Source organism: Somniosus microcephalus, chromosome 6 (genome assembly GCF_052327205.1).
Source record: "Somniosus microcephalus isolate GS21.2 chromosome 6, FLI_Smic_1.0, whole genome shotgun sequence".
Taxonomy (NCBI): Eukaryota; Metazoa; Chordata; class Chondrichthyes; order Squaliformes; family Somniosidae; genus Somniosus; species Somniosus microcephalus.
The window spans coordinates 51,295,559-51,312,801 of NC_140992.1; the positions used below are offsets into that span (position 1 = coordinate 51,295,559).

General features: G+C 43.1%; 1 protein-coding gene across 5 annotated transcripts in view; it reads left to right on the top strand.

Moving 5' to 3' along the window:
- dis3l2 (DIS3 like 3'-5' exoribonuclease 2) overlaps positions 1–17,243 on the top strand; it is a 380,300-nt gene that overhangs the window by 174,381 nt on the left and 188,676 nt on the right. For 4 of the 5 annotated variants that reach the window (XM_085990207.1, XM_085990206.1, XM_085990204.1 and 1 more), the window contains exon 12: positions 5,359–5,466. The exons of the other annotated variant lie outside the window; for it this stretch is intronic. In XM_085990207.1, the coding sequence (XP_085846333.1) occupies positions 5,359–5,466 (108 nt within the window). The remainder of the gene's footprint in view (positions 1–5,358; positions 5,467–17,243) is intronic. 5 annotated transcript variants of the gene reach the window in all.

Sequence of the window (17,243 nt, forward strand, 5' to 3'; positions counted from 1 at the left end):
TCTTTTCTGTTTGGTAGCCAGCTTTTTATCCATTCTGCTACTTGTCCCCTGACTCCACATGTTCTGACCATAGCCATGAGTCTACTGTGCAGTAGCTTATCATAGGGTTTATGGACATCCAAATATATTGCGTCTACTGCATTACCCGTATCTACCCTTTCTGTTACTTCTTCAAATAATTCAATAAGGTTGGTCAAGTATGACCTTCTCTTTTGGAAACCGTGCTGACTACTATTTTTATTATATTTTTAATCTCTAAATGTTTTTCTATTACATCTTTGATTAAGGATTCCATTATCTTTCCTACCATTGACATTAAGCTAATTGGTCTATAGTGGACTTGTTCTATCTTTTTTATATATATCTATATTGTCTCTCTGTCTGTCTGTCTCTCTGTCTGTCTGTCCGGCTATACAATCAAAAGTTATAGAGCGTACCTACACATATGTTATATCAAAAGAAAGCTTATCATTAGGGGACTCTCGTAGGCGTATTTACTTTTTCGTCACACAAAAGTTGTTAGGACAATATACAAAAAATGTTCAAAAATCCTACCTGTCATTAGCATTGACTGACGTCCTGCTTGACCAATCCTACAGTTCACTCACCTGATGGTTGACCAATCAGTGCGTCACAGGCGGGTCCTAATCCTCCACTCTCCCTAAACTTCGCCGCCATTTTTTCCATCCCCACAGGAACAGCAGCACCAAAACAAACCCCCACATTCCGGCTCCCGATCCTGCTCCCGCCCCGCTGGAGCGGCAGGTAAGTTGGGATCACTCGGGCCGTGCCTCGCAACCGCTCGGCCCGACACACACAGCGGTCCGGGGAGCTGCATCGGCCGGCCGTCAGCCGCGCGATCCGCTGGGGAGCTCAGCTCGGGTCCGTCTCAGCCCGACAACCCGGCCGCGCCTCAACCGCTAGGCCCCGCACGGCCGCTATCACAATGGCACCGGGCCTCAGGCGCTAGACAGGGAGAGGGGAGGGAGGGAAAGGACAGCACAGGGAGACCAGGAGAGGGACAGACAGGGTCACGGAGACCGCGCGGCCCAAAATTGCCCTGGCAACGCCGGGCTCCCCTGCTATATAGGAATCACGTTAGCTGTCTGCCAGTCCTCCGGCACTATGTCCTGAGAGTTTATTGTGTGTATCCCTAATGGCCCTATCCATATCCTGATGTTTCTTTTGTTATTTATGTGTCTGTAGAATACTTTACTATTTCTTTTTATATTCCTTGATAATTTAATTTTGCAGTTTCTCTTTGCCTTCCCAATTGTTTTTATTGACTTCCTTCCTAACCTTTTCGTATTTCCTTTTGTTATCCTCTCCTTTGCTGTCTATGTACTTAGTGTATGTCTTTTTCTTTAATTTTAATTTTGCCTTGATTTCATTATTCATCTATGGTGTCATTACTGGCTAGTTTGTTATTGCTTTTTAGTGGGATATATTTCTCCTGAACTCTGTTGATCACCATTTTAAATATTTCCCATTGCTGTTCTATTTCTTTGTTTGTCAGTACATTTTTCCAGTTTATTTTCCCTAGTTTCATTCTCATCCCCTTAAAATCAACTTTTTTTTCCAATTTGTTACTTTTGTCTTTGTCTTACTCATGTCCGTCTCAATCTTTATCTTAAACCTTATTATGTTGTGATCGTATTGCCTAGCTGTTCCCCTACACTTAATTCTCTTTTCTGTTCTGGTTCATTTCTCAGTCTAAACCAAATTAATGGGTGGAATTCATGCCTTGTTTAAAGTGAGGTGGCTCCTGATTTAGAAAAAAAATTGATTGCATTTAAAATAAAACAAAATATAATTGTGCTTTGAGTTCAATTTAAAAGAAATTGGAATGAAGAAAGTAGCAGCAATTGGGAACGTAGGGCAGTGAACTTTGTAAATATATGAGGAGCAGATCATTGAGCATGTTTCACCTTGAAATTGTTTCATGCCTTAAATATTTATTGGAAAGGGCTGAAGTTTTAATTAGTAGAACATTTGAATACGTTTTCCAGTAGATAAATAGGTTATCCAAATTACCTATTCCAGTTAACAGTTCAGTGAATTGGAAACTGATTACTGCAGAGAATTGAATTTATAGCAGTGACAGAAATGCTCTTTGGTGGAATTCATTGCAAAAATATGTATTAAAAAAATCACCAGTAGAGCCTATAAAGACGTACTGAAGGGATAATTACTAGTCCTAGCCCTTTTCGGGCTACCCCAGATCAAGCGTATTCCCCAGACGTTCACCTTCAACTAAAGTTAAAGATGGCCGAATTCTATAAGTTGCTTAATTGGGTCTAAAGGTTCAGACTATCTCTCCCTAAAGGAAAGGAACGACTGAAGATGTTACCGTCCTCCGGATAGCACTTTTAATAAGCTTAACTAGACTGTAACCTTCCGGATATTATGAGAGTCCGGAACCCCCCCCCAGAATTCTGCAACTCCTTACAAAAGAGTGTACAGAAATTGAGTTTGCGAGTTTGATACAGAAATACTCTGAGACAATTCTAAAAATATATAGATTTATTTAAGAGCCGACATACAGTTAACAGCTTGTGAGTCAACCGCAACTTTAACAGTTCAAAATACAATTAGCTTACATTTCTTTATTCTCAGAGATCCTTATTCTCAAATCTTAACTTCGTTACATTTTTACATTTCTTATTCTTAATTCTAATCCAGAATATCCACCAAAATCAAATTATAGGAAGCTCTTTTTTTATCCGGCACTGACAGGACCGGCGTGCTGCCGGTTGATCAAAAAGTCCAGATTACAGAGAGGTATACTTACTAAGGTACGAGAGCCCCGTACACAGCCACAGATCCAGGCGTCCCTGTTGCATGGCAACAGGTGCAGGAACCCCGGTTACACGGCCACAGATCCAGGCATCCCTGCTGCATGGCAACAGATGCAGGAACCCCGGTTACACGGCCACAGATCCAGGAACCCCGGTTACACGGCCACTAATATGAAGTAAAACTTACCTGAACCTACTCCTGAATTTTGCCGGTTAAGAGAGATTTCCGGTTATTTAGGTGCCGGTAAAAAGAGAGTTTCCTGTAAAAGTACCTTTTTTGATCCCTGAGACTCAAAGAATTAAAAACTTACAGAGATGCCTCTGAAGAGTGAAAGAATCACTTTGTTCCTTTCCAGTGACTTCTGCCTGTCTATCTGAAAAGCTCTATTTTTATACCTTTTTTTAGTGTTTTATCTTTTGAAGTTTTCTGCTGATGTAAGCTAATTATCTCTAGTCATCTTCCTGTTGACTTTTCTCTATACTTACTGTCAATTCAACTGTTAGCTTGCAGACTTCTGTCTGTTGTTTAGGTGTTTCAAAAACTTATCATAAAACACAATATGACAGTAGTTTGATGCCATTCTTATCGAAGGTCTTCCATTCAATTCTAAAACCACCTTAACTGGATACAACCACAGAGTCCTATCTCCGTGGTGTTCCAAGTTCAATACAAACACCATGTGATTGCTTGGTGCATCTATTGAAGTCATATCTTCAAAGTGTTCTGTTGGTATCATATTTACAACATGTAAATAAAAGACACTTCAACTAGGGTGTTTGTTTTCCTAGCCATCTTAGTTGGTTATATTATATCATGTTTCCTGTTTCATTTGATGTTACTTTTACAAAGGCACATGGCTTTTTAATATTCTGTGTTCCTGTTCGAAGTGTTAGTTTTTAACACTTTACTTGGGTCATTCCATTGTGTTTCTCCCAAACTCCAGACCTTCTGGAAGCGCCAAACTGCTATTTCAATAGGGCCATTGTTTTAGTATTTTTAACCAATTCCCATTTCAAAAGCTTGTGGTGTTTACAACTTTTGTGTTATCAAACCATCCCATCTCAGAAGCCTGTTTGCACAGCTTGTGTCGTTGAGACTTTAGATTTTTAAACCCAGTATATCATGTTTTAATAATATCAGAATTCTATTCATATGATGGTGTATTTTTCTGAAATATGGCTTATTCCTTCACAGTACTTAATTTAGATTCAAATCACTTATTTTGCAGAATTTACATTCTCTGATCAGATTAGAGTTTGATGCTTCTGTTGGTTATAAATGAGACAATTTTCAGAATTGCCGAAATTCAGTGTGACTACCAATGCTGTTGAACATTTTTTGTTTGAAAAGCCAACAAAATGTACTATCATTTTCATTCCATTTAATTGACAATCTGTTGATATTTTTTAAATAAAATTGTGCCCTCGGTGGTGCTTTTAAGGGAACTCGATTGTTTAACTTGTGGACCAATGATTTGAGCCATGAGTAAGGACCAGTTTTACTCATTTTCCTCAGGGAGGTTTACAACAGGTGCTACCTCCATAAAGATATGAAAAAACTAATTAAGCCACAATAATCATATTGTCTCAATCTAGAAAGATCTCTTTTCCAGTAAGTTTCTAGCTCTCTGGAGGTTCTATATATAGTTTTGGCAGGAATTACTCCTTTCACTATCTGCTGTCGCTCTTCCATTACAACATCACCGCAGTATACCACGTCCAGGCATGCGGTATATTCAATAGAGTAAGAAGTTGAGACAGAGTTTGGTAAATGGGACAGAGCTTGTAATTGGAGGTTGTGAAATAGTTTTAATATTTTGACATAAAATGAGATGAAGAAAATTATAAAGATTTGTAGGTAGTTAGTTGCAGGAGAATCTGTAGTACCCGAGAGGTAATGAGGGATACAGGAAATGGAAGTGGTTTTCACTTTATTTCCCTTGGTAACGGAAGCAAATATGGACCTCTAGCTCATGACTCAGGACATGTTTTCCCATAGAAAAGCAAAAAAAATACAAGCTCCCCTAATGGTACCAAGCATCCAGTGTAACTGGTAGGAAACATATCTAGAAATGAGATCGTATAAAATAGCATTTGTGATGCATGTGCATATTTGTTAATAAACCTTTGCAATAATGCTCTCAACTTTTACCATTGTGACTCCAACTCGATTACAGCAAGATCATATAAATTTATTTAAATGGTTACAATCATTTTCTAGAAAATAGGGAGAAAGAATGAGAGAGAGTCAAGAGATAAAAAGATTTCGAGGTAATAATGAGCGAAAGTATGAGAGCCCTACAGCAAGAAAGAAAAAGTGGCAGACAAAGACAGAGTGGGAGGTGAGCAATGGGACAGTTTCAGGAACTGAGAGACAATTTGTTTTGCTTTTTCAGTGATCGTGGCAAGAGAGATTGACTAGTACCTACAAATAATTTTGTGCTATTAAGTGTAGTAATACATTTGACAGAAATGAATGTGAGGTTTTATCTTGTGTAAGATCCTTTATTATTTTAAATTTGTCTCCACTTTCTCTTGCGTTGGTTATGTTTTACTACAGGTTATCCCAATGCTTCCAAGGCTTCTCTGTGAAGAACTCTGCAGCTTGAATCCAATGCAGGACAGGCTAGCCTTTTCTGTCATTTGGAAGTTGACTCCTCAAGGAAAGGTACAAATTTTATCAATTTTTTAAATCAATGCAAAAGGGGCCTGGGGTCTGACAGTGTTAGGATGGTGCTCTGGGTCTTGCAGTACTTTGAAGGGAGGGCTCCCACGGTCTGCGGGCTCTGGGAGATGGTTCTTTTCTTCATTCAAAACTTAATTTTCTAATAATCATTATTGCAGCTTGTTGCTGATGATGATTAGAGCAGTAGTATCCTTTATAGAGAAACAGTGTGCAAAAAGGTTAAAGAAAACATGCAGCTTCCCATTTGGGGCAATTGTTTGAACAGTGCTGTTTGCATGCTGATATTTTCTTCCTTTCGACTGTTTTCAATATCGGCATTTTTCTGCTTTAAACATGATTTCTTGAAACACAAGACAAGCAAATCCAACTTAAAGTAGTTTTATTCAGATACTCAATACATGTAGAGATGTCCTATCACCATGGTCGCTTTACTTTGGACACGTTGCAAGTGATCTGACTGTAAAGCAACAACTCTGAAATCTGAACTGTGCTATACATGAGGAAACTTATAAATGTGACTGCATTTTCTCTCATCTCAGGTTGTACACGGCTAAAGAAGGCAACACAGCTTCTTATGTAGATGATTTTGTCATACAAATCTTTGCTAATGTGCTTGAAGATGTCACTCAGATATTTCTTGGAATCAGCATGGTCACCTTCAGTGAAAGTTCTTGAAACACTCTCAAAGCAGCTGCTTTCTGTTGCCATCTTGAACCAAGTTACAGGCCTTATGACCTTATTGCTGCTATCATTGAAATGCAGTAGTAAGCTGATCAAGGTTGCAGAGATGTGTTTCATAAATATAGGGTTCAGTTGCATATTTACAAATCTGCTCATCTTCCCAACTACGTTAAATGTTGCAGCTCTCATTTTGCCACTGTTCATTTTTGAAGAAAGGATCAATTGCAAGTGCTGTATTGATCAGAATGGTATTTGCATAACTCTTGCAGTTGACCTGGGATCTTAAAAATGCTTGACATTGCCTCAAACACTAAGATTGTTGGGTTTAGGCTTCTCATTTATAGAAATCATTGCAAACAGTAACTTTGACTATTTTTGTACATTGTGAGAAGCTACAATTGCAGCATTTCCCAAACCTTTTATAGACAGCCACTGGACAATAAGAGAAGCAAGGTATCCAAAAGAGTATTTGTAACGAGTAATTCTGACACCGCTGAGTGATTTAAAAGCTTGACTAAGAAAACAGTTTTGTGATTCTCTGATTTTTGAGTATACAGGTAGACTATCCTTTATCCGAAAACCTCGGGACCAGCCGTGTTTCGGTTTTCGGAAAATTTCGGATTTCGGAAGGTATTTTATAAGACTGGGAAATTTGTCGGGGGTGGGTCGGCGGGGGGGGGGGGGTCAGCGGTGGGTCGGCGGGGTTCGGCGGGGGGGGGTGGAGGTGGCGGGGGTCCGCGGGGGGGTCGGCGGGGGTCCGCGGGGGGGTTGGCGGGAGTCGGGGTCGGGGGGGGGGTCCGCGGGGGGGTCGGCGGGAGTCGGGGTCGGCGGGGGTCCGCGGGGGGTCGTTGGCGGGGGTCGGGGTCGTGTGCCACTCTGGTCATGTCGTGCGCACGACTTACGCTGAACGAAAAAACCTTCGGTTTTTAGAGGGTTTCGGTTTTCGGAAGTTCGGATAAAAGGTAGTCTACCTGTATTAACAAGGACAGGAACATAGGATCAGGAGTATGCCATTCAGCCCCTTGAGTGTGTTCCACCATTCAATTAGATCATGCATGACCTGTACCTCAACCCCATTTACCTGCTTTTGACCCATAGCCCTTAATAACCATACCTAACAAAATCCTATCTCGGTCTTGAAAGCTTCAACTGATGCAGCATCCACAGCCTTTTGGGGGAAGAGAGTTCCAGATTTCTACTACTATTTGTGAAGAAATGCTTCTTGATTTCACTCCTTATTGGCTTGGCTCTAATTTTGTGCCCTCTTGTTCTGACTGCCCCATCAGAGGAAATATTCTTTTTATCTACCCTATTGAATCCTTAAACAGCTCGATTAGACCACCCCTCAATCTTCTCTACTCAAGGGAATACAAGCCATGTTTATGCAATTTGTTCTCATCATTTAACCCAACAAGGCCCGGTATCATTCTGGTGAATTTGCGCTGCATCCCCTCCAATATATCCTTCCTGAGGTGCGGTGCCCAGAACTGGGCGTGGTATTCCAAGTGGCTCTATACAACTGAAATATAATTTCCTCCCCTTTGTATCCAGTCCCCTTGAGATAAAGGCCAACATTCCATTAGCTTTTTTGCTTTCTTTTTGTACCTGTCTACCAACTTTTAGTGATTTGTGTAAATGGACACCCAAATCTTTTTGCTCCTCCACAGTTTCTAGTTTCTCAACATTTAGAAAATACTCTGATTTGTCTTTCTTGGATCCAAAGTGGATGACTTCACACTTGCCCACATTGAACTCCATTTGCCACAGTTTTGCCCACTCACTTAATCTGTCTATATCCCTTTGTAACTTTCTGCTCCCACCTGCACCACTTACTGCGCCTCCCAACTTAGTGTCATCTGCAAACTTGGATAAACAACTCTCAATTCCTTCATCCAAGTCACTGATAAATATGGTGAAAAGCTGAGGCCCTGGTATAGATCCCTGGGAACATCACTTGCCACATCCTGACAATTAGAGTACGTACCCTTTATCCCTACTCTATCTCCTACCTCCCAACCAATTTCCAACCCATGTCGCGAGGTTGTCTCCAATTCCGTGCGCCTTCATTTTTGCTGCTAATCTCTTGTGCAGAACCTTATTAAACACCTTCCAGAAGGTCATATAGATAACATCCATAGACACTCCCTTATCCACCATGTTAGTGACCTCTTCAGATAATTCAACTAGCTTATTCAGACATGACTTACCCTTCACAAATCCGTGCTGACTCTCTCTGATCAGCTCAAATTTGTCCAAGTGCTCAGTCACTCTGTCCCCAATGATAGATTCTAGTGACTTCCCCACAACTGACATTAGATTGATAGGTCTGTAGTTACCTGGTTACTCTCTCCCACCCTTCCTAAATAGTGCAGAGACATTAGCAATTTTCCAATCCTACGGCACAATTCCTGAATCAAGAGAGATTTGGAAGATTATTACTAATGCACCTGCCATTTCCTCACCTACTTCTTTTAATACCCTGGAGTGGAAACCATCAGGTCCTGGAGATTTGTCTTTCTTCAGTCTCATTACCATTATTTTCGCTATTACCATTTTTTTACACACTCAATCCAATAAATTCCTCCCCTTGATTTATTTTTAGTTTTCCTTGTACCACTGGGATTTTTTCTCTTCCTCTACTCTGAAAACTATACAAAACTCTCCTTTAAATAAGTCTGCCATTTTCTTATTGTCAATTACAGTATCACTTGCATCTATCTGTAATCTCCCTTAGCCACTCTCTTTTTCTTAATATATTTATTAAAGCTATTACTGTTAGCCTTAATATTTCTTGCAAGATTTTTTTTGTATTCCTTTTTGCAGCTCTTAATAATTTCTTTGTATCCCTTTGTTGCATTTTATAGCTCTCCCAGCCCACTGGATTTTGATTTCTCTTTGCATTTGTATAAAGCTCTTTGAGCTTTTCACTATATCTTAGCTCACTGGTTGACCATGTGAAGCGTTTGCCTTTTAGGGTATGTACTGGACTTGTATTGCTTCTTTGAATAGCTCCCACTGTAGGTTACACGTTAACAATTCACCTTGGTTTAGGTCAGTCACACCCTCCTCTTCCTATGCCTGTATCTCTCTACGTGGTGTTACTGTGTTCTGGAGTAAACTATCCAAATATTCCACCCCTCCTAACCCCCCCCCACCCTGTCCTTCCTCCCCTACTAACCCCCCCCCCCCCCCCCCCACCCTGTCTCTGCACCTGTTACATCTCCAGCTTTTTCCGGTTCTGATGAAGGGTCCCAGACCTGAAACGTTAACTCTGTTTCTCTCTCCACGGATGCTGCCTGGCCTGCTGAGTGTTTCCAGCATTTTCTGTTGTTGATCCAAATATTCCTTCCCTCTTCATCTCTAGTGCTAACTGAATCATCTTTAATGTCAAATTAGTTTCTTCTACTGTTTTGTAAATTTATCCTATTAGGTCTATATACTTATTTAAGCTATTTTTATCCTATTCGGTTTATTTTCTTATTTAAAGTTAATCGTTTGGTTTTTACCCTTGCCTCTTGTGTATTATTAAGTTAATTAGCTCCATAATCAACTATTTAGTTAAAATTAGAGTGTGGATAATAAACACTGAGCTTAAACTCCACTGCTCATTCCTCTGCGTTGACTATGATGTCACCTTTTCAAATTTTACCCTCCGTTTATTTGACCTCTCTAGTGCCGCTCTTTTAAATCAGATTCTCCCACTGTCTCATTGCTCAACAATGCTGAGTTAGATGAGGGTCAGCACACATTGTCATTGTGATTGCCAGCAGCATAGCACCTTCATGGTGTTTTCCTGACCTTCCTAGACTCTTGATCAGATCTCAGCCTCCCTTTTCTTCTATGTTTGTATCAACACACTTTTCCCTGTGTCAAGATGGCTTGAAGTATCTCAGCAGAGACATTTTAACTACGAATGTTGTTAGAATTCCAAAGGGTAGTAAAAACTTCAGCCTGCCTTAAAAACATAAGAAAATCCCTAGCGAACCAGACCTGAACACTGGAGAGCTGAGATGAATCAGAAGGATGCCGAATATTTATCATTGTTTGAGTCAGAGTTACATACGATTTTATGAAGAGCACAGATAAAAACTTAAGGCTTCTGTGTTGCTGGATTTGTCATTTTATTGACAGATTATTTGCTAATCATCATACAGTAACTTTGTTATCTAGTAAATAGTTGATGGAGATTGTAGTTGGCGTATGAGTCTGCAGTACTAATTTCCATATATCATTAATGTACTTGCTAACTGGAATAGGGTCTCTGAGGAGCTGAGGTAAAATGGCTTGCACATTCTGTAAAGCTAGAAAGGAAATAGAATGAGTCAGTGCCTGTGTTATCTCCTGCTGAGTAATTGACCGTGTTTAATTGTGTAGTAGTTTCATTATTCTAGGGATAGCTTCAAGGCTAGCTCCATCTTTTCTATTGATGGCATTCACAATAATAGAAGCCATGCAGTAATTGTTGCATTGCTTGTCTGTATGTCCTTTAAAAATTCTAAGGACTAGTGTTCAGCTTGTCATGAGCCATTTTAACATTTTATCAGTGCGTGCTCAAAAGAGGAATTGACTGGAAATAAAGTAGTATGTACAACCTTTCGATAGCAGTCCGTGCCCACATGCAGCAAGACCTGGACAACTTTCAGGCTTGGGCTGATAAGTGGCAAATAACATTCACGCCACACAAGTGCCAGGCAGTGACCATCTCCAACAAGCGAGTGTCTAACCACCACCCCATGACATTCAATGGCATTACTATTGTCGAATCCCTCACCACCAACATCCTGGGGGTCACCATTGACCATAAACTTAACTGGACCAGCCAGATAAATACTGTGGCTGCAAGAGCAGGTCAGAGGCTAGGTATTATGTGGCGATTGACTCACCTCCTGACTCCCCAAAGCCTTTCCACCATCTACAAGGCACAAGTCAGGAGTGTGATGGAATACTCTCCACTTGCCTGGATGAGTGCAACTCCAACAACACTCAAGAAGCTCAACACCATCCAGGATAAAGCAGCCTGCTTGATTGGGACCCCACCCACCGCCTTAAACATTCACTTCCTCCACCATCGGCGAACCGTGTCTGCATTGTTTACCATCTACAAGATGCGCTGCAGCAGTTCGCCAAGGCTTCTTCAACTGCAGCTCCCCAACCCACAACCTCCACCACCTAGGACAAGGGTAGCAGGCGCATGGGAACACCAGCACCTCCAAGTTCCCCTCCTAGTCACACACCATCCTCACTTGGAAATATATCACCGTTCCTTCATCGTCGGAGGGTCAAAATCCTGGAAAACTCTACCTAAAAGCACTGTGGGAGTACCTTCACCACACGGACTGCAGTGTTTCAAGGAGGTGGCTCACCACCACCTTCTCGAGGGCAATTATAGATAGGCAATAAATGCTGGCCTTGTCAGCAACACCCACATCCCATGAATAAATAATAATAAAAAAGCTGCCTCCCTTACAAGTGTTGGAACTGTATCTATGTACCATGCAACTGATAATAGCTGCCAAGTTATGCAAACATACGAACAATGACAGACAGGAAAAAACCCTCTGGTCCACCCAGTCTGTCCCACATAATTGTGATAGCTTGTGCATCGTAATATACCCCACTTGAAACCATGTGATCTCCCGGGTAGGTGACAAACCAGAGTAAAAACCCAGGCCAATTTGGGGTGGAAAATTCTGGGAAATTCATCTCCGACTCCCCATGGCGATCAAAACTAGTCCAGGAGATCATCATTCTGATAATGCGGTGCAGTATTTACCTTTTGTACAAGCTGAACTCCACCCCAGCCAAAAACAGGTCCAGCTCTCGCTTGAAGGAATTCAGCAAATTGACATCCACCACATGACCGTTCCAGAGATCCACTGTTCTCTGGGGAAAAAACCAACTCCTGACATTTAACCTAGATCTGGCCTTATACAGTTGAAAATTATGACCCCGCTCCTCCCTAACCTATTTATTGGAACAAACTGTCTACTTAAATACAATCTATTCCCTTCATCATCATATAAAACTCGATCAAATCACCCTAAGTCTACGCTTATCTAAAGTGTAGAGTCCCAGCTCTTTTAGCCTATCTTGATAACTAATATGCTTTAAACTTGGAATTAATCTAGTGGCCATCCTCCGCACCCTTTTCAAAGCCTCAATATCCCCCACCATGTGAGGAGACCAGAACTGGATACAGTAGTCTCTTATGGGATGGAAATTTATTGTGAGTCATTTTCTGTCCCATGTAAAACACCATTAACTGTAAAGTAGTCTCCATTGCTTTTTCCTGTTCATTGTCCTTTGTGAATTGTATCCAAATCTCCATGTTCTTTGAAGTCCATCAGATAACAACTCCAAAAGTATGAATTCCTTCAGTTGATTCTGCTGAGAGGCTATTAGTTCATTCTAAAGCATATGTCTCTCTGCCATGTCCACGTTTGTGCTTTCATTGGCACTGCTGAACTCCAAATTTGACAAGCTGAGAACACACTTCAGCCACATATCATTTAATAGAGGCTCTGGTTTCATGAGAGATGTACAGGCATCCATGGCAGACTTTCAAATGGAAGTTGTGTCTGTTGGCTCAACCTTGATGAGTTCCTGTATATACGTCAGCAATTCAGCCTTTCTGGTTAAATTGTAGCTGGGCTGTTCTTCCTTGGATTGGATAGATCTGGGAAACAGGGCTACATACATTATCAAACTTAACTTTATTGTCAAGTCCTTGAGTTCAACCTTCATGAAATTTTTGCACAGTATCCTTAAATAGTGGCCTGTAACCACATCTGCAGTTACACGACAGGACCCCTGTTTTCTTTGTCGTTCTCAGCAGGCAGGAGACACTGTCAGATAATAAATTCCACCATTTCCTTTCCTGCCTCTAGCTCCAGGTAACTGAGACTGTCCATAATATATATTGCCTGGACAAATATTCTTTTCATTTTCTTATAATTATTAGCTGGGACTGGTTGTTTCATACTGTTCAGAATTTGATTCGCCTCAGCACAAAGGAATGGTGTTAATGAGATGCTGCAGCATAGCCAGTATTTCCAGGTGAATTTGATCATTGTTGATTGCCAGCTGCAGCAGAAGGAACCTTATTATCTGGTTTATTAAGGCTAGAGTTAGAACTTTGAGGCAGCAAAGGATTTCTTTTTGATGCTTCACAGTAAATGGGTTGGTCCATTGTAGTACAATCTGATTAAGTAAAATATACAGTAGCATATTCTCCGATTGTATCATTAGCACTTAATGGCCCTGAAATTGCGGTCGGAGGCTTCCCGCGGGGAAATGCCTCTGATCCGCAAATAAAATACCCGCGTACCTGGGGCCTCGGGATGCACGGAGACTCGTGGTCCTGGGGCTCCCTGGGTACCCCGCAGGTAGAGGTCCTCGTATCCCAGGGGCGCAGGCAGTTCGCGAGCGCCCCTGGGGGTCATGTGGGCCGGATCAACGAATGACCAAAGGGAATCCCCATTCAAGAATGAATGGGAATACCCCCAAAAATACGCCTAGACATCAAATAAAAAATAATTTTTTTTTTAATTAATTAAAATGGCATTTAATAATCAAAAATGTAGTTTTTTGACATTTACATGTTTTAAATGGGCTAAAAATAAACTTACCTTATTTAACAAGTTCTTAAATGAATAAATTATTGATAACATTTTATTTTTCTGTTTTTTAAAACTCTTACACTGGTAAAAGCAGGCGTTATGGATCGGTCTAAGTGGAAATTGTCATAATTTTTAATAAAGCAGATCAGTGTACCAGCAGCAAATTGATGTGTTTGACAAGATAACTGCGACAGAATTCCTTCTGGATTGTTCATGCAGGGACTGAGACACCCTCAGGCTAATATGTTCACTATTATTGAAAGGCAGGTCCATAATTGTACCAACAAAGTTTCCACTTTGCGAGTCACCATTTTATGTAAATTGCACACTCAGGAATCTAAGGTATCCAAGCTCCTCAATTCAAGATTTCATTACGCATACTATTACTCAAATCCCTTTTCTTCCTTGTATTACTTTGACTATAATTTCAATCTTTTTTGACTATAATTTCAATGTCTTTGATTCTTGCAGCAGCAGATAACGCGATAATAATTTGAATCTATTGGGGTGGATCTTGTGGTAAAAATAATGTTGAGGGTAACAGCGCTCACTGTTATTAATGTGTAAATTGAACAGTTAAATGCGTAAATCAGGAAATTGCTGTCCAAGATTCCCTGCTCCTCCAGAAGCTGCGCAAAAATTGTATCTCACCAAGACACTCGCTGTTCAAATACATTGAATCACGGGTGAACTGGTTGGGCATCTCAGAGACTCTCCTAGCCGTATAAACGAGTGCCTCATGTCTCTTCGACTCACTCTAGCCCGGAACCAGTGCGCTACGGTCATCAGTGCGTATGCCCCAACACAGGAAGCCACAGACGAGACCAAAGAGGAATTCTACTCCAGCCTCGAACAATCCCTGTCGCGAGCCCCAACGGGCGACAAGCTGATCCTCCTTGGCGACTTTAACGCCAGAGTTGGAAAGGACACAGACCTCTGGGGAGGTGTGATCGGCAGAGAGGGGGTAGGGCAAGCCAACTCCAACGGTACCCTCCTCCTGTCGAAATGCTTTGAACATGGCCTTTCATAACCAACACCTTGTTCAGTCAGAGAGACAAGTACAAGGCTTCATAGCAGCACCCTCGCTCTAAGCACTGGCATCTGCTGGACTACGTCATCGTCCGAGCGAGGGATCACAAGGATGTCCGCATCACCCGTGCCATGACAGGAGCTGATGACTGCTGGACAGACCACCGCCTAATTCGCTCTGTCATCTCCATCAATGTAGCCCCAAAACAGCGGCGGCAACAGAAACAATGCCGCAGGAAAATTAACGCTGGAGCACTCAAAGACCCCGCTAAGAAAGCCCTATTCAGCCTGCGCCTCACAAACAACCTGACGACTCCCAGTGATGCAAAGACACAGAGTGCCCACAGCGCCTGGTCTGCACTCAAGGCCTCCATAATCAGCACCTGTGAAGAGACGCTCGGTCACTCGACCAGGAAATACCAAGACTGGTTTGACGAGAACGACCAGGAGCTAATAAGCCGCAAGCGCAAGGCATTCCTGATCTGGAAACAGCAACACAACTCGAGAGCAAGAAAGCAGCTCTACAGAAGCCTAAAGGCCGATGTCCAAGAAAAAACTCGCGACCTAAAGAACAGATGGTGGGTGGAGAAAGCGCAGGAGATCCAGCAGCGAGCCGACAACCACGACGTGCGTGGATTCTTTAGCGCAGTCAAGACCATCTACGGCCCAAGCACCCAAGGCCCTACCACACTGCGGGCCAAGAACGGAGAGGTACTCATCAAGGACAGAGAGGCAGTCAGTGCCCACTGGAAGAAGCACTTCGAAGATCTCCTTGACCGCGACTATGTCTTCGACGCGAGTGTCCTCAACTCCATCCCACAGCATGATACCCGCCACCATCTCAGCACAACCCCAGCCTGGCATGAGGTTGAAAAGGCCATCCGACAACTGAAGAACAACAAGGCCTCAGGAGCAGATGGAATCCCCGCCGAGGCACTAAAGCATGGCGGAGAAGCACTACTGGCGCGAATTCATGAACTAATTTCTCTTATCTGGAAGGAGGAGAGAAAAACAAAAGTGGCAGTCAGAGAAATCAACGGTTTTAATCAAACATGGCCACATATAAATAATAATTCTAATAGGTCTAAGAGCGTTAAAAAAACAAGCCTGAAGGCTTTGGCCTAGAAATTCAGTATAGCCACGTTTGGGGCGCTACAGCCGGGCGGCCGCTAAAGTTTGCGCCCGGCGCAACTTCGCGCCACCTTCGCCGATATTCAGTGGCATCGCCCCAAGAGGTTGCTGCTGCACTAAAGCAGGCGATGCATGACTATCATTAGGCGCTAAGCCGGCGATCCGGGGCGCTAACACCGAGGACGGGCGCAGCGCAGGTGCAGCGAGATGCTCAATGAAGGCAGACACGCTGGCGCCGGTCAGCTCTTAAAGGGGAAGGGTCGACTTGTTTGGCTGCCATGCCCTGCACACTGCAGCACTGAAGCAAGGCCTGACCATTGCTGGTTCATCAGTTCTACGCCCTCAACCATGGGGAAGCCCGCTATTCTTCCAAAGCCGATTGCACGCTCTTGCTGCTTGTCCAGGGTCATGGGGAAGGAAATGTACTGACGTCTCCTTCTGAAAAGGGCATTGTTCAGCTGGCGGATGCAGCAATGTACCGCGAACTGGGAGATGTTGGCAATGTCCCCAGTAGCGGATTGGAAGGAGCCAGTGGCATCGAAGTTGAGAGCCACCATCACCTTCACTGCCACTGACAGAGACGTCCTGCTCCTCAGCTGTGGCTGCAGATCTCTGCGAAGCAGGTGGCAGATCTCAGTGACCACCTCCCTTCTGAATCGCATCCTCCGAACACACTGCTCCTCAGACATGTTCAGATATGAGAACTGCTGGCGGTATACCCTGGGTGGGTAAGGCCTCCTGTGCCGACGCCTGTTGGCCAATCTCCGTCTGGCCATGACTGGCACTCTCTCACGGCGTCTCTGATCCCTTTGAATGCAATGCAGAAAGCCAACGTTTCCACCCATTGCAGCCCCCATTATATGTGGCGACTCAAGGCTATGGCACTGAAAGTGAAATCCAAGTGCAAAGCTCTGGCCTGAAGCCACAAGTACCTGTGCAAGCGCTGAGTCAAAGCAGAAAGCTCTCTGCCTTTGTCTCTCTCCAAATATCCGTCTCTCACACAGAGGGATTGGCAAAAAATGGCTGCCACTTATACTGCAGGAGAAGTCCCCTTTAAATAGCGCCCCCCACGCCCCGCAGCGACTGGGAACCGTTCCCCTCTACCAGTCGCTGGGGGCGCCAGGCGCAAAGAAGGGCGGCGCCACTGAATTTCTGGTTCGGGGCGCACAAAGGGCGTTGCACGATGAAATGACGTCAGGATCTGCGCGCGCAGCTGAGCGCGCGCAAAGGCTTTGCGCCGCCGCTAAATCTTTACTGAAGTTGGGGAGAGGCGCAGATCGCGCTGCGCCCGGCCGCTAG